The sequence below is a fragment of the Copidosoma floridanum genome, unplaced genomic scaffold, assembly GCF_036245765.1.
Source record: "Copidosoma floridanum isolate Cflo_tuat_1 unplaced genomic scaffold, Cflo_Japanese_pri ptg000004l, whole genome shotgun sequence".
In the NCBI taxonomy this organism is placed as follows: domain Eukaryota; kingdom Metazoa; phylum Arthropoda; class Insecta; order Hymenoptera; family Encyrtidae; genus Copidosoma; species Copidosoma floridanum.
Window position 1 is genome coordinate 36,907,238 of NW_028321881.1, and position 19,310 is coordinate 36,926,547.

Sequence of the window (19,310 nt, forward strand, 5' to 3'; positions counted from 1 at the left end):
CTTCAAGATTACGTGATAAAGTGACAAGATTTTAGTAGCAATTGCCTTTAAAATAAAGTAGTTAACTTTATTACTAATGAAATCAGCTTAGTTTACTTACATGATATTTAAGTTCCATAGATTTTTATTACTTCAATAAAAAACACCAAGTCACCCTCAGCACTACTTGTAATCTATCGAATACGATGGCCTTTTTGAATAACAAAAACAGGAAATACTCAAGTTTTGACATTTTCGACGCATTCTAAATATCTTAACATTGAAAATTTAAACGAATCAATGACGCCAACAACGTAATCAAAATAATTTTTATTTTAGCAACCACTATGCACGGTCATGAATTTTTTCAGTAAATTAAATTATTACGATTTGAATGATAAAATTCGATGTATTTATTAAATACTTAGAAATTGGAAAATTTACATTGGCTAGTCAAATGAAATTTAGTACAAATTGTATACATTTTTATTGTACATATTAAGTCTACCAAATGCTGAAAAAACTTATAAAAAAAAAAAAAAAGATTAAAGTTCAAATTTTTACGTAATTAGATTTCTGTTTTAGCACTTGAAATTCAAAATTTTCGTTACACTAATACCTTTTTACACAAAAATATGTAATAAAAACATAAAATTAACAATTTACTCTCTGGCTAACGATCACGAAGCATTTATAAATTTACATGTCTTACAAGTAACGTATTAATAAAAACATGATTTCTTCTGAGACAATAAAATTTAATTTTTCAATTGTAATGACTCTTCCAAAACTTGCCTCCGTAATATTTCGATTTCATCTTCACTGCTATTATCATTTGTAATTTCACTATTGCTATCAGAGTTTTGTCTTCCTTTGTTTGCCTTTTTTTTGTCAACGTCTTTCAGTTTTTGTTTTTTCTTTTTCTCACGTCTTTTTTTTTCTAGAGTAGACTCTATGTGCTCTAAAAAAGAATCTGAAAAGCTATCGCTACTATCTGTAGCTTCTTGAGTCTCGTCATCGACGCAAAATGAATCCTATAAAAAATGTTTTAGTTTTAGTACTGAAATAAAATATTTGAAGCTTTTAGATAACATGAACATTCCAAGGCATGTACTTGTGAATGTGAAAAGTTGTATGAAAATAGAAAAAACTTATTTAAAACACAGGAGATATAGCATCAGAATAATATGTAAAACAAAAAATACAATTAAAAAATACTACTAACATGCTACAAAATCTAAAATTCAATTACGTTGATTTAAAACAGAAATAAACATTGAACAATTACAAGTGCCAATTAACAAATTTAATTTCAGACGCTTCACACGTTTTTCAATGGTAATAAAAACAAATCTACATTTTTTGTGGAATTTGCATTTATTTAATTGCAATATGTTTATACAGTGTAATAGTAAATTGGTAAATAACAGTGTATTTTGTTTCTATACCAGAAAACAGGGCAACTACTAACCACGTTGGATTGCCAGCCTCACCTTTGGCTTCCAAAGGTTATTCAACGCAGTCACTAATAACTTTATTTTATAGCCCTAGTAAGTATACTTTTTCCTCACAGTCCCATTGAAAGTTTGAGATTAAAATTTAAGAGTATTAAACACATATTCATATAAAAAGTATTATAAGACTACAAAACTGCCAATGCACTGAGTGTTAAACCTATATCTATGCGTCATACTGTCGTCTATTTTAAATACGAATCTAAACATGTAAACGATATTTGTATTTATTCATAAAATTATATAAAGAAAATGTTTAAGAGAAATATTTAAAAAAAAAGAATTTTAAACTATAAAAGGTCTCGAGTTGTTAAAACAAAAACCGCATAATGCGCACTCCTTCAATGCTGTAGGTTCTGCCAAAAAAGTTATTATTTTATTTACTCGAAAAAAAATCTAATCTAAAACTGAATGACTCCAAGTTTTCAATCAACAAACGTGTGTGAGAAATTTTGAAAAAGTCAAACTATTTAAATCCTATATCATTCATGTATGCCTTAAGGCCTACGCAGTGAAAAACACAAGCACATGCACAGGCACAGAGCACAAGAATAACATTAGTTGGTATACCTATACACAGGATGCATAGTGCGGTGTGCTTTATATATATACTAGCAGCCCCCCGTCTCGGCTTCGCCCGAGACTGTCTAAATAAAACACCGTAGTGTGTTGACACGTAATGTGAAACATTTTGTTAGAAAATTTTACACATATTTCTGATACATCTCAGAACAAAAATCTTCTTATTCAAAACATATTTTTTCGGAATCCATATAGTTTATTGGGTCAAATAATAAGGTGTACAAATTCAAAAAAATAATTATGCTGAAAAGTATTGTGCGTTCTTTATGCCATAAAATAATCGATGGCTATAAGAAGTTGTTGTTTTGGTTTCTTCTGTGTAATTCACGAAAAGGGCTATTTTTTAAAGCTGTTAAGATTTAAAACCCCCAAAAAATTTATATTAAAAAAAAATTGTTTTTTCTCATATCTCACAATTTTATTGCCAGAGCAACAAAGTCCTGGACCTTAAACCCAACATTTTTATTGCCACAAAAACACAAATACATTTTCTACTCATTAAAAAATCTGAAGTAGGATCTTTAAAGATTTCAGAGATTGCTGTGAGGGTACAATGAAAAGCTGATCTCTCACGTAATGAACTCTTAAGTTGACGATTTTGACGCTGCTGTTTCAATCTCGATAAATTTTCTGCGTCAGTTTCTTGACGCCTCAAATTGTATTCATTAGATACATTTGAGGTTTTCTTTCCAATATACCTTTTTGCGACTATTGGTATGCTTACGACTTTTATGACCCCTAAAGGCTATTTTCAGTCAACTTTGTTAATTTTAATACATTTGTTGGCAAGGTAGTTCGACGTCCGATGGCCCTAAAGAAGACCGGTGAGCCTTTTAAGTTAACTCTTTCTTGATTGCAGTTAACAGCAATTGTGACCTGGATACCTCAGGGTGATCTTCTCTGGCTTACTGTTGAAGACCCAGACTGATTGGGAAAAAAATTACAAAGTCCGAAGCTTTGGGGCTAGTTTTAGTGCTCTTTCCCTACGTCTCCCGGTATAACGTCAAAGACGTTGGTGTCTAAAGCACCTTTTTTATTTTGCAGATTTAGTTGTTTTGGTCATCTTAGATGGGGAGATTGGTTAGTGATACTTGTCCAGTGGAGGCTGTCCCGTTGGCTCAAGTTTTTTTTTACTTTATAGCTGTTATAGGTTTGCCCAGCGCAGACCTTGGAGAGGATCAGTGATTCCTGGTTGAATGCTTAGAGTCGAGAGGGTAATATAGAGTCGTCGGTCACCGGGTTTCCCAGCCTTGCGAAGAACAACTCCGCAGGTGACGTCTGCCAGTGAATAGCTAACTTGGTTTAATAGTGCCCGTCTTTAGTTAATATAGTCTTTTAGTTGACGAATCGCTTCCGGAAATGGTAATAAAAATGTATTTGTTGGCAAGGTAGTTTACACTAAGGTGGCCCCTAAAAAGAACCGATGAAATTAATGGTTAAGTAGGGAACGTAAATACTTATAATGGCCCTAAAAAGCGCCAGTGGTGAAACTTCCAGGCTATTCTTTATTATTATTCCTGATGATGAAGAGAGCTGGCTACGGGTTGCTTGATTCTTACCCTGGGAGTCTCGATGTACGGAGACTGTGATGGAGGGAGGTACGCCGCTGACCAAAGAATATCTTGTCTCGGGTCGTTCCCCGGATAACCAACTGCTCAATTGCTCATCTTTAGACGGGAACATGTGGGTAAGCGCGTTGGGGACGCGACTACCAAGAAGGAAGCCGTTGTGGCTCCCCGTGCCCATCAGAGCTGTTTTTCCTTGCTTACATTTGTAGCCACAAATTCTTTAACTACACCAGGTGGGATGGTGGGACTGCCACACAACTCTGAAGAGTTGGTGCAGATTGTGCTCTGGCTAGATATGTCTCCTGGTATTCTGCCAGAGACGGCATCGGTTGGACTTAATTTATTTTTCTTTGATTGCACTCGTCGAAATTCAGGGTGAAGGGACACTTGGGTTCCTTCCCCCTTAGAGAAGAGTGTCGTCCGTAACCGGGATACCCAGCTGCAGGACTATCACCAGCATTCTATGAACAGCTTGATGAGCTGCTGAAGCTCGACTATACAGCTAACGATACGCTCCGGCCTATTATAACCACACTTATTTAATTATGTTGCAGGTAGCTTCGATTTTATGTCGACGCCACCTAACGGATTTTACTGAACTAAAGTAAAAAGCTGGCGTATTTTTGCAAAACTTTGAGCTCATTTATTGCTGTTGTTATTAAATTTTTTAAGATAAAAACTATCCTAAAACCATCTAGGAAGTATCATGAATCAGTGTGCAAAATTTCAGCAAAATTGGTTCTGTAGTTTTCGCGGTTAGCGATTACAACGGTTTTAGCGATTTTGCTTTATATATTAGTAAGATACATATCTGTAAAAACGCAAAGCACACCGCAGTGTGCATCCTGTATACAGGTATACCAACTAATGTTATTCTTAAGCACTGAGTCTGTGCATATGCTTGTGTTATATATGTACACACATACATACATATATACCAACCAATGTTATTCTTGTGTTCTGTGCCTGTGCATATGCTTGTGTTTTTCACTGCGTAGGCTTTCAAGGTGGTACGCTAGGGTGGTACCGTATCAAGTTGGGACAGAGCCCTGCCCTATCACGTATAAACGAATAATTGAATTACGAAGTATGTATGAGTAGTAAAAACAAATTTTTTTTTGCTCAGGGTACTAAAAATAATACATACGTTCCTACTCAAGCAGACAGCTTAATTATTAATTATTTATATACCTGTACACAATCGTCGAGCGTCGCAAAAGCATTATAACCTCTGTTCTTTGTTTTTGTTGTAAAAATAATTTAATAATTGCTACACACTAATGCCTCCTAAGTTTTCTGCACGTTGCTCCAGCGGGAAAATAAAAGTTCTCATCATATGAATAAGTAAAACGTTACATAAAAAATTAAAAAAATCTTACTGAAAACAAACACCACAACCAGTAATAATGATTTAATACACAATTTAACGAATATAGCCATTCCTAAAGATGTCGCTGAAATTGCATCTCTTGGACCGAATTTCAATCTCCCATCATCTTTTCGTGAACGCGATTTTTTATGTATTATCAAAAACCTAGAAGTTGGTCTCTCACACCTCGATACGAACGATTGAGTAAAGACCGAAATCCGTGACAAATTATCTCAATATTTAGTTAATGCTTGTAAACAAAAGTCAGCTATTTCTAGAAAGGACCGCCAATATGCAAAAAATTTAAAATCAACAAAAAATTTTCTAAACAAAAATCCCGATATATTTTTCATCTCTGCTGACAAAGGCAAGGTTACAGTTTGTCTCAAAAAAAGTGACTATACGGAAAGAATGCATAATTTACTGTCTGATAAATCGACGTATAAAATTATTTCAAAAAACCCACTAAACTCTTTACAAAAGAGAACCTCTAACATTTTAAAGAATCTCAACTCTAACGGCTTCATTTCTAGAACATACCATCCCAACGCTTTGTCGCTCACAGATACAACTCTAGCTAAATGTTATGGCTTGCCAAAAATTCACAAGGTCGATGCCTCTTTACGTCCTATCGTCTCTCTTATCAATAGCCCGACATATTTTCTAGCAAAAGTAATTTACGATGAACTCAAGAAGTCAGTCAACGTTCCAATATCACACATTAATAATAGCTTTGAATTGAAAAACAAACTAAAAAATATAAAACCCACTACTAATTATAGACTGATGTCTTTAGATGTCAGCTCCCTATTTACTAATATTCCTCTAGAGTTGGTACTACGGAGCATCGATCGACGTATTGTGACCATAATGAATAAATGTCGAATCCCGGTTGATGAAATTCGACAATGTACAGAATTTTTGTTCATTAATACTTTTTTTACTTTCAACAACATTTTTTATCAACAATTTTTCGGCACACCAATGGATTCTCCTATTTTACCTTTGTTTGCTGACCTTGTAATGGACGACCTGGAAAATGATTGTCTCTCCATCTTAAAAAATAACTATAATATTATTCCATCTTTTTATTTTCGTTACGTGGATGATGTATTACTTTTTATTAATGTTGACCATATTGACCAAATTTTAAATATTTTTAATTCATATTATCCCAAACTACAATTTACATATGAAATGGGGATTGACAAGAAACTCAACTTTTTAGACTTGACGATAATAAGAAATTCTAATTATTTTAATTTTGACTGGTTTGAAAAACCTACTTCTTCCGGACGAATCTTAAATTATTTTTCTGGTCATCCAGTTAGCTATAAGAGAAATATTGTTTTTAATTTGGTTGATAGGGCGATCTTACTTGCCAGTACACGTTTTCACGGTGTGAATATTGCTAGGGTGAAAAACCTATTGATAAAAAACAATTACCCTTTTAACTTTATTAATAAAAACATAAAGGTCAGATTAAAAAGACACGAATATAGTCATCATAACAGAAGCACTACAAACACCTACCCTCTCTGCAAAATTGGCATACCATATATTGACAATAATTTTGAAAAAATTTCAACCATGTTAAAACCCTACAATATTCACACTTACCCTCTTATTAACAATAAACTGCAGCATATCGTCCGCTTAGGAAAAGATACAACGAATAAACATTAACAGACAAATGTAGTATATAAGTTTTATTGTAAAAATTGTCCTGCGTCATATGTGGGTGAAACAAAGCGAGCGGCAGAGGTCCGCATCAGTGAACATATGAAAAGTAAAAACTCCGATTCCGTTGTTTGTGCACACCAAATCAATTTTGACCATGAATTCGATTGGGATAACTTTAAAATCCTTGACAAAGAATCCAATTATAAAAAAAGAATTATTTCCGAAATGCTTTATATAAAACTCGACAAACACAACATCAATAGAAAGGAGGATGTGCTTTTCTTTAATAGAGCATACCTTCCTTTACTACAAAAGTTTAAATGTCCCGATCGAGTTCATCGCCCTTTACCGTCTACCTTTGCGGCTCCACCTATATAAGCGCTGGCTTGTTGTTGTAATTTATTGTCAGTCGATAGCACGACAGGTGACGAGTAAGTCAACCAAACTTACGAATTCTCGCGTACCTGCGGTAACAATTTACATAAAAAATTTATTGTATTTTTGTGTTTGAGCCTTCCAGATCACTCATTGTGTGTTTTTTAATTTTAATTTTGTAGCCTGATGAGGCTGACGCATATTGTCAGCGAAACGTTGCGCATCAATAAATCAACGCAAAAAAATTTAAATACACTTTACTTGTATTAATTTATTTTCTTACATTTCGCCCCCAACGGATCACTGATCACTTTGAATTTCCAAATTCACCGGAGGGCACTGATATATACTAACAAATCGTATGAATAAGTATCTTCATTACTTCATTTGAAATTTGCGGGCGAATGCCCAGCGTCTGTTCATTCACACGGCAGCGCAAGCACACTTATTTGATCACGACATCAATCTTTTTAGACAAAATATCTCACACTATCTCCCTGATAATTCTCAATTAAAACAATACCATTACAAAGCTTACGAGTTCTTCTACAATTGAGGATTTTTTTACATTCTAATCGTAAGTCAATTTTCTAAGATATTTCCGTGCATGTACGAACGATCAACTAACCTCCATGAAAGTCAATGGTAATAAGTGAATTTTTCAATGGACTCGTTTTCAAACTAATTCTTGATAACAGAGGTCCACACTTCGAGAGGAGATCAAATATAACTCAATCAACAATCTCTCAAAAATTCTTTGATTCTTGAGAAAATCGTTTCACTGATAAACCATCTTAAGCGTGAGTGTGCATTATATCAAGCCTCAATGTGCAACAGAAAAAATTTGAGAAGTTATTTAGTGGAGAGGCTTATTGCCACTTGCAGTATGACTAAGAAAACCCATAAGAATTAGCATTAATCATAATACGTACGCTTATAACGTAACACCATCATTTTTCTTTTGCTTTCTTATGAACATACTTTCTATTGAGCAGTAACAAACTCAAGTTTGTTAGTTAGCTATGCACAGAATAAAGTATATACGCTTAATTAACGCTCTCAAATTGTTTAGAACGATCAATCAACATACAGAAACAGTGTAAGGTTAAGTTCATAAAGCAGTGGTTTTTAATTATAATTAAGAACCTAAATAGTCAGTGTAAATGAACGACAATTCGACCATTAGGTTCTCAAGTTTAACTGAGAATCACTGTTATAAACTCAACTTTACTGTTCTTGCATGTTGATTAATCGTGTATATTTATTTTACACTGACATTCGAAATGCTCAAAAACTGTAACAATCTTTCAATGTGCCAAGAAGGTAACCCATGGCGGTTCTAGCACCCCCACAGCTCCCCCCTTAGGTGGTGGTGGGGAGAGAGGCTCTAGCTATAGTTTGGGTGAAGGAGAGGCAGTAGTGGGGGGAGAGGCTGATCGGGCGGTGGGAGGAGAGGCACGGGCGGTATAGGAGAGGTAGTGGGGGCGGTGGGTGGTGAGGACTACTCGGGCGGTAACGTCAGGGGAAGGGGCCTCTTCCGGATGCTGTGACGTCGGATGGTACTGACGGCTCACTTTCTTTCCGACCGCGAATCGAGCTCCAACGTCATCAGGATGGGTCCGAAAGGTGTAGGTGACAAGCCCAAAGTACAGCGCGAGAGGAAGATGATCAAGCATGAACGTGTATTTCTTATCAGCGGATATTTTTTTATTTTCTTCTTCCACTCATTGTTTAGGAGTCTCAGCGTAATCGTTGTTTTTTTTTGTTCTTCTCAAGAGCGGGTGTATCGAGTTTATGGAGAGAAAATTTCATTGGGAAAAGCGGATCGCGTATCCTGTTTAGCTGCGACCAACGTTGGCTTACTCGACGCAGTACCTTGCCAAGAAATTCAGCCAGCTTATGAATTCAAGTTTGAGATTTTTAGGATAGTATGTAAATAGGTTTTAATAATAACAAAACTCTAAATTTAATACACATAAATATTTTTGGTAGCTTCAAAAAATATACACAAGAATTTCATGGTTATTGATTTTTTTTTTCAATATATCATATCTATCTTTTTTTTGGATAAGAGCGAATATTTTCGGAATAATCATTTCCTTTCACTTTTGGTTTAGATGTCTTAACATGCTTTTTTATAAAAGGTTATCAGCTATTTTTATCTTTCTCCTTCTCCTCTTTACTGAGGCTCTCAGATTTTGGTTTGCTAAAGATCGGACCCATGTTATTGATGTTGACTGCTCAATCGTAACAGGATAACTGAAGCAATACGCAAATTCTCATGAGCTTATAAGACGGCGCAAATTTTTTTGTACTACCACACGGCAACGTGTACTTTAATTTTTTTATCTTAAATTTTATGCTTACTTTATTTTTTTTTTTTTGCCTACACACGGTCATCGTTTTTGATACCAACGTTAGTATTAGTTTCCAAGTAACTATCAGTATTAGTATCATTAGTATTAATTCCATTAACAGTATCCTAACTGGGAAGCGTTTTAGAAATTTTCTTCTTATAACTATTGAGCGCGTTTAAAAAACATTCTAAGTCTGGTTCAATGCTACTTTCCACCAAAAAGCAAAGCCACAATTTTATTTGATGAGCTTTACTAAGTGCGCAATATTTTTTTCTACGTAGACTTTTTTGTACATCATGAGTACCACACAATAACGTCTTTGTTAAATATCCCATATTAAGAATGTGACGCGATGGCACCATATACTGCTGACTGTTAATCACAGTACACCCTATGGTCGATTCCAAATAAGTGGCTGTATTATATCATCTTCATAAATGTAAATTCAATGTGCATTTTTTTCTACAGTGTACAAATGTTGCTGTAACTTTCTAATGGAGTTATCGTCCTCTAATCAGCGAAGTCCATGCACTCGCTTCAACTGAAAGTCGTTGTTTTGGCGCACATCCATAGGTAAGGTGGAAGAATTGCACGGGGGCCGCACAATCCAATGACTGATTGCTGGTCTCATAAGCGACACCACAGCCACTTCTTTTGGTAACTGTTGAGAAGCGTCGAGAAAACCCCAATTTCAGAAACATAATTCTCGTAAAAATCCATTTTTATTATGCAGCTCAAAAGCATCGTACTAACTGCGATATAAACGCGTATCCATCACGTTTGATGCTGCGTGATGAACTAAGCAGCACTCTGCACCGAAATTAGTTTATGTACACGTTAGTGTAGGCACTGCGCAAGTGTGTGTTTTATCAGAATGAATCATCGGTTCTTAAAATTTTAATCTTAAACTAGTTTTGAGAGAAGGGCAACATAAATAATAACAACAATATGATTCAATACATTTATTTATGAAATAATTTAAAAAAAAAAAAACAGTTTCGTTGAGTTTTTTATTATACATTTTCTTCAAAATCAGTGACATCTTCCCATTCCATATAAAAGTAGAATTTTTTCATTCGTTTGACATTGTGGGTGACACACATAGATCTATACGCACTATTATGGTGAGGACATGCAGTAGCTAATGTTGGGAGTTCAAACTCTGGATAATCAACCATATCATTAACTTGAAAATTAAACCTTTTGAGCCACCTTTTCTTCACTTCTCCTATCACAAAAATCTTCTTAGCATCTTTGAGAGTTTCCCGGAGAACATAACCGATTTCTGTGTAGTCGATAACACCTGATTGCCAATCTAATCCATGATAGGATAACTCAAGCCATAAATTTTCACGTTTGTATTTATCATTCAGCTTGCGCCAAGGGAATGGCAGCTTCAATAGAAACACTTGAGACTCATTATTTCCATGGAGTGGAAATTTTCCGGGAAATTCTCTCGTGATTTAAACTCCAAGCGCACGTCCACTGGCGCGCTTTTCAAAGCTTTATTCTGCTTAGAGCAGTCAATTACAATAAGAGGCATGTGTGTGATAAAATCTTTTTTATTCAGCATAGGTTCTGGTTCTTTTCCGTAATAGACGGCTTGAAAATTCTTATACATATCATATAATGTTAAAAACTGATTTTTATTAATATCAAGATTAAGATTTCCATAAAGATAGTACTGTGAGTTTAAGAAAAGCTTTACATTGCTGATATTACAGTGATCAAAGAGACTGGTATTAGAAGCAGGATCATTTTTTCGCTTATTTTGGAAGCCCAAAATAACAAAACGAGGCTTTTCCAACTGATTGGAAGTTTTGACAGTCCACACATGCCTAGAAGTTTTTGGCAAAAGAGGATACTCAAACAACTTCCAATTGCGGAAACTCATAGAAATAGGCTTGTCTTTTGCAATAACATCAAGCAAACGAATTTTTCGTCTGTCTGATGCAGTTATCTAAGGCACAAGCCACTCACTCTGAGTCAATTTAAGCTTATACTTTTCGAAAATTTGATTTTCAGGTACTTGTATGACGGCGCTAACATCATCTCTTGATCTTGTGAGAATTAATTCATGTTTTGCCTTAACCACAACTTTGCGATAGTCCTCAGCGAAACCAAATATCATACTCAAAGGTATCGACACTTCAAAATAAGAATGATTATTAATATTAGATTTTTTTTCTTTAATGTCTATCCAACCAGCATTTTCAAGCATTAAACTCTGACTGGGAGAGAAAGATATCCATCCTTTCATTAAAGTTGTCAATCCAACATTCTTACACCTATCAATTTCTATACCATTTAGTTCATATCTTATTTCTTCAAACAGATGGCAGATGGCGTTATAAGCTAGTTTTGTTTTCTGAAGAGATTTATCATCTCCAGTTGTTAAACGTCCAGAATTACGTAGGGAACTTTAAGAGGGTAAAAGACATAAATCTTAATGTTAAATTAAGATACGAATTTCATCACTGCTATTAAATGCTAATGCAATGTGGGATCGATGTGCATGAATTTCGTAGTGTGCAACCGACTCATTAAACACGATACCTGACTGAATCCCAAGAATCTCTTCCATCACGACTTTTTCTCGTTCGCAGGCAGCAAAAAAAAGCACAAGTTATTTGCCACCAAGAGCTCTTACTTTTAGGCCTAAGTTTTTTAAGAACCGCACGTTGTGACGTGTTAACGCTTTGGGCGTTCGTCAACGACTGATCTGTCTCATCCATTTTGGTTTATTCTTATAGCTTCGTCCAATTTTGTTCTCTCGTGGATGACTATTCGTCCTCACCCTCGTTAATTTGTTTTCATAGCCTCGTCCAACTTTACTATTGTTGTACACTATGCCCATTTAAGTTGAGTTGTTTCAAGTGTAGTCTTGTATTTATAACTTATCCACGAAAATTAATTAAGTTACCTTCCTGATCAAAAATGCGTACTTGAAGATGATCTATAATTTTAACAGCAACGGGTAAATAAATGATTTGCAATGGAACTTCGACAATCTTGTATCCCGGTGGTACAGCAGGGAAAAACTCGTGGATGGTATGAACTTTTTCTCCGTTTATATAGGCTCCGCTAGTGATATTACACTTAACTCTCAATGTGTTAACCTTGAGAATAGCAACAGGTAAATCTGAGATGTGAGTACTGGTATCTCTAAGAATTCGTTCAGTAAAGCCTAAAAGACAGCCTATAGAATCTTTTCGCCTGAAGTCAATAGTATGACTACACGTTATCACACGGCGAAGAGTATGATTGTTTGGTTTGATGCTAATAGCTATATCGTCGGGTTATAACACGTCGATCAGAAATGACTCAATATCTTGAATTTCGTAGCTGCCAGTTGGAAAAACACCCACTTCATCACCTACGTAAAACTTATTATTACCTTCGTCGATGTTTGGAATTGAATTGAAAGTTAGGAGTTCTACTAGACCAATAACGTAGTTATGTGCTGGTGACAACTCAATAGGTGGAAAATATTGTGCTTCAAGAATAGATGATGTTCCTGATTAACTTAATGTCAATGATTCTTCCATGACGGTTTGCCAATGACTAACGTTACTTGAGTATTGGGATACATTTATATTGGCTGATAATGGAGTTTTTTACGAAGAAAGCTTAAGCAAAGATGGCTGCAGTTGTATGTACCAAAATCTTGGAACCTTTCATAATTATATTTGACACATCTAACACCTCTAATAGCCTTGACAACTCCAGTTACACCATTAGTGATAGTGCCTATAGCACTTAGGCCAGCAAATACAGAAATAAGGTATGGTAAGAATCCTCTAGTTTTCTACGGGATAGGCAATACTCGAGGTATTACAATATTTTTCCCACCACCAGCTTTTTTCACAGCATCCTGCGCTTCCTTTAACGCCAAACTTATAGCTTTTCGAGCACTACGATTAGGAATCATGGACTTTAAAGCACTTCGAATCAAGCTTTTTAAATTAGTTTTCTTTGGCTTCATTTTATTCTTACTCACTTTACTAGAATTCGTATTAGGGAATGCTCCCATGCTGAGTTTGGATTTAAATTTCATGGCACTGGTAATAGTAAAAGCAGCAGCCTTTTCCCCTAAACTAGCGTCTGTGGCTTTGAATCTTTGCCACGCCTTTTCAGCGAAAATTTTGACAGCGGTGTTTCTCGCTGTAATATTTTTTCGATCCTGTGAATAGGCTATATCGTGTTGCTTGCACGCCTGATCGAATGGATTTATACCCAGATCTCCGCGAGCTAATCTCTTGGCTAGTTTAGTGCCCGGTCCACAATATTAATATTCTGGTACGTGCAGCTCTATAGGCAGTTCATTGATAAGTGTGTTTATAATTCCACAGCCTTTGCGATGATAAATGATCATTACTTTCCAAGTGCTTAACGATGAATGAGCTCGAAAATATATGTGGAGCACTATTTATAGTTTCATATTTCAGCATGCAGTCATCACAAGCTCCGGGGAACAGAATATTTAACTTCCTGCCATAAATTTTAACAAAATGATAAGCAAGATTAGGAAATTCGATGACAGATGAGTTTCAAAATATAAAGGCCAACTATTTACAGTATCATGTTTCAGTCTCAGTTGAGTGAGCATACAGTAAACATGAGCTTCGTAGATCACAATATACGTCAAACGGTGGAAAAACAAATAGCTTGCTGGCTTTAATTACTCACCCCAACGGATTGAGATTCGAGAATGTTTATATATACTCAAAGTCGTTGAATCAGCCAAAGTATAAGTTTCTAGAACAACTGTTGGAGCCCATAGATGGTGTAAAGTATTTTTCATACAGCGATCATGAATCAGTCATATCTTTGGATAAGGCACTACCTAACTGCATAATGATATTTGACGACATTGCCTAATGTGAAAGCCTTTTCCTGCATAGAACGTCACAAAAGCGTTGACTGCTTCTATCTATGCCAATCCTATGCTCAAGTTCCAAAGCACTTAGTCAGAGATAATTTAAACCTTTCAGTAATATTTCGACAAGATGACATAAATTTGAAGCACATCTATAATGATCATGTTAATACTGATATGACGTACAATGAATTCAAAAAATTATGTGTAAACTGTTGGAGAGTTAGAAAACATGGATTTGTCGTAATAGACAAGGAAAGAGATGTTGATAATGATAGATATAGGAGGGGATTTGATTCTTTTGCTATAAATATTACTCATGCTTATTAAGTGCGTATTAGTCTCTTGTTAACCATCAAGCGATCAACATGGACACTTTTCGTGAGGAAAAAGACGTTCTTAAGTAAGTTGAAAAAGCTAGAGAAGCTGTTCGACGTAAGCATCGATTGTTAAAGTCAGGAAGAGAGATTTTGAAAAGCAGATTGGAGAGACTGTCAAGCCTATTACTGATCCACTTCTTAAAATTATTGATGACACAAAGAAAGTCAAAAACGTGTCACTTCGCTCTGAATCTTTACTTAAAAAACGCTTCAAGCCTTTTAAGTCAAACATTAATAATACCGTCACATCAATGTTCCAATCAGCTAATAGTAACAGTGATGATGAAGAAGATACTTTTTTCGTCGAATGATACTATCAAAGACTATGATACCATTGTTGAAAAAAGTGACGATGATGATTCAGCGCATGACATCGATAAAATTGAATCTATGAATCCATACTTACAAATACTTGATCGAAAGGAGTCAGAACTGGTACGAATTTATGGAATAAGAAAGGAAAAAAAACGGACAACGTATACTTGGTGATTCGTCTATATATTTCAAAAATAATCAAATTTAAATAAAGGATCTCAGATATCCAAAGACTGATGGATTAATGGAGTTACTTATAAAAAAGCATCCTGATAAAAAGCACACGACACCAAATAATTTAGTTCAATACAAACAATTCTTGGAAACGTCAAGTGCGCATGAAAGAAAATTTGACAAAAATGAGACGATTCGTCCACACAATAGTAATAAATACAATAATGTTATTGCCCCATTATTTAATCTCACTCAAATGAAGAAGAGAGGCGGGTCCATACCTTCGTTTAAAATTGCTAGGCTGAACACGCAAATGGACTGCGTTTACTGGGACGACCCTAACGAGCTGGTCCATCGGCTAAGATTACTAGTGGCAGAAAAATCAGCCGGTAATCCTAGTCACACTATTGAAATGAATTCAATCGTTGAGGAGCTTCGTAAAGCTCATGCCATATATTGAGCATCGTTATCAATTTTACTTCAGTGTCAAAATGAGCATCAACGTGTTCGGACGTGGATCAGCGAAGTCGGAAGGTGGTAGTCGAGGTCCTCGAGGAATTGGATATAATCTTACCACGGATGGTCAATTTGACTTGGAAAATAAAAGGTTGTGCAATGTTGCACCAGCTATTTAACCTCAGGATGCTGTAAATCTCACTACCTTACAGAAAGAAAAAAGTTTCATTTTAGATAAACAAGAGAAAATAAATCTACTATTGAGCAATTTAAGTGATGTATTCTCAAGAACAATACTTAATTTGCAGCGTGAAATAAATACAGTTAAGGAGATTGTAGCACACATATCTAGTATAACTCCAGAAGACAGTTAAGAGAGATGGAAGCAGTAGTGGAAGAGCTTCATAAACCTGCGAGACGCAACTACCTTTGCCAAAAGTTTGATATTCGAGGCTTGGATGAAACATGGCAAGCTGATCTTGTGGAGATGATACCTTATGCTCATGAAAATAAAGGTTGTAGGTATTTGCTTACAGTTATAGACGTATTCTCTAAGTATGCATGGGCTGTGCCCGTAAAGAATAAAACCTGTAAAGATGTGATTGCAGCTATGAAGTCGATATTAACAGAGGGAAGAGTTCCAACTAATTTGCAAACAGATCCTGGCAAAGAGTTTTACAATGTGAAATTTCAAAGTCTCATGCAAAATAACAAAATTAACTTGTACTTGACTTATAATAACCTTAAAGCGTCTATATATGAGCGATTCAATCGTACACTAAAGCATGATATGTGGAAAAATTTCAGCTTGCGTGGCAGATATAAGTGGATTGACATCTTACCTAAGTTACTGATGGCCTATAATAATCGAAAACATGGGACAATAGCTATGAAACTAAAGGATGTGTCAGCTGCTACTGAAAATGAAATTTTGAAAAAAAATTCATTAAGAACAATGGGGATGAGAAAACAACCGAAATTAAAAGTGGGAGATGAAGTGCGAATAAGTAATGCTAAGCAAGTATTTGAAAAAGAATACACATCTAACTGGTCGACTGAGGTATTCGCTATAGCACGAGTAGCTCTAACCAATCCACCAACTTACCATTTGAAAGATTACCAAAATCAGCCGATTTCTGGAGGCTTCTACGAGCAGAAACTGCAGAAAACCAAGTATCCTGACACTTATCTTGTTGAAAAAACTCTTCGTCGACGAGGAAATCAAATATTCGTCAAGTGGTTGGGCTTTGACAATACCCATAACAGTTGGATTGATAATAACAAAGAATTCAAGTGATATGTACTTTAAACAATTATTGGATTTCAGAAGTTGTAAAGAAATTTGTATGAAACTTGTTGTGGTCTTTCAATGTTATCAATTATGTGTGCAAATGAAATTTTTTTACCATACATGCTAATGTTATATCTTACATAAGATTCATTGAGATGAATAAAAACTCTAAACATGTAATAGATTGTATTATTTACTTTTTTCCACGTTAAACTAGTTTCACAAAAATAACTTTCTTTTTCTTGTATTTGTATAATTAAACATTTATTGGTTAAGAAATTCAACACTATCACCATTGTAGCGAACTGACAGCTTCTTTCTATCAATAAATTCCAACAAACTATTGAATGATAGTTCGTTACTCACAAGATACTCAGATACTTGATTAGGTAAAAATATTTGGAAGTGGTTGTCTAGTTCAGCGATAGCTTTCGTACCGAATTTAGTGTTAGCTTTTCTCAGCTTCGACACTACATGACTTTGCCCTTTGACCATTTCGTTAATCTTCTTTGTTGGAAGGAATCTTTCACAGGCCAGCCAATTAAGTGCTGCTAAATCAGCCATCTGAAATATAAGAAAATTATATGAGTTTTATAAATAGTAAAAAAAAATATATATGAATAAGAAAACACGTTAGAAACCTTTATTTCTGAGCTTTGCTGTTCCGAACAGATCTGCTTATATCTGTAGAAATTTTTCAACTTTAAACCTGTTCTTTTGAGAGCTTGTTGTTGACCTGAGCTGCTTGCATTGGATGATGAAGCGGTCGATACTTTTATCTGCTCACTACAGCTCTGACTGAGCTCTGCTGGTTGATGCTGCCGATGATATAGGGACTCTCCCACTACTGGAGAAATCTCACCCTCTACATTGGCTGCTTTTTCATTGGCTGCTGGTTTGCTATGATTTTCTACACACTCTCCAGCTCTTTGTTCTTTTATTATTTTAATCCTATAATGGCCCCAAGGTAGCGTATCTGTAGTGTTTGATAAAATATATCGTTTATCATCTCGGGAACTAAGAGCAATTTTATTTTGCCTCTCAGTGTAGAGCTTATGATGACGTAATCTTATATTAATTTGCCCTCGATTAATGTTTATAATTTGGTCACGTAGGCACTCAATATAGTCGTTGAAATCAATAGTTGCTTTTACGACTATACTCTTAACACCCTTTGCTTTTTTAATCACATATTCATTTTCAAGAAGAATGCTATTCATCTTACTTCTGAGCCCAACAAATTTCAATATAATATTTCCATTGCACTCATTTTTCATGAGCCCAACAATTTTTTTATTTTTTAACGGCATCATAAATTTATTATTTTCTGGATAATCTGATGTGTCAAATTCATTAATATCCAATTTCATCATTTTATAAATATCATGGTTTGTTACCTCATATATCAGATTTTCTGTATTAGTGTATAAGAGTTTATAATCATTTTTGAGTTTGGAGAGCATATAATTGTAGTGAAAACGATACACAAGTGTCTTAGATAAATCTAAGACACTAAGCCCGATGTATATTGGCTTTTTCATCATCATTTCTGCAAGTTTTAGCTGTATAGCTACAAAATTCTCACCAAAATCATCACAGCTGTGAAAATTTGGCTTTGCAATGTACGATGCCGCACCATAGCGTCCATCTCAATGGTTGAGAAGTTTGACATCGATACGCTTTGTCTCATTTTCCATCGTTTTTCCAAAAATAGCATTATTGAATAGCTTAAAAAGCATTTTTTTAAACTCATTTTTAGCCTTTTTTCTCTCAATGCTATTAAGATCAATATATTCTTTAAGCCATGCACTTTGCCAGAATTTTAAGGCTCAATATATTTTTGTCAGTCGTAATCCATAATTTGTGGCTTGCTTGAGAGCTTCATAATGAAGTACATATTTATGCTTGTTACTTAATGTTGTCATTAATTTAGGCTGCTTCAAACCTGGTGCTGAAATGTGTTTGGAACAAAATGGCAAATCTTTATGAGAATCGTGGAGCTCCTTTAGATACTCCAAATTCACTTCTAGAATGTATCCGTAAGCACTTTCATTTCCAATATTATAAAAATCATGAGGCTGTTGCTCAACATTTTCGACCCACTGAAATCCACCATAAGAAAGTTTTTTAGTTATTGCCCAACCATGCAAATTATTTACGTCAAAATATGCTATATATCTTTCAGTTTCATCTGTTTTATAATTTTCCATACAGTGATTATTAGCTTCTGCATATCTGTTACAGCACTGGCTTATTTTACCTCGTATACCTTTGTCAATGAACATAAATATATCTATATCAGTAATGAGTTCTAGTGAAATCTGAAAAAAATTCTCAATTAATAACTAAAGCACAATTGACATTACATTCTTATACATAATACTTACT

At 35.0% G+C, this 19,310-nt stretch overlaps 1 protein-coding gene across 1 annotated transcript in view; it reads right to left on the reverse strand.

Moving 5' to 3' along the window:
* Nucleotides 1-411: 411 nt before the first annotated feature.
* Nucleotides 412-19,310, reverse strand: part of Fancm (FA complementation group M) — a 94,803-nt gene continuing 75,904 nt past the window's right edge. The window contains exon 13 of the mRNA XM_014354576.2: nucleotides 412-1,013. Coding sequence (XP_014210062.2) covers nucleotides 738-1,013 — 276 coding nt within the window. The 3' untranslated portion in view covers nucleotides 412-737. The remainder of the gene's footprint in view (nucleotides 1,014-19,310) is intronic.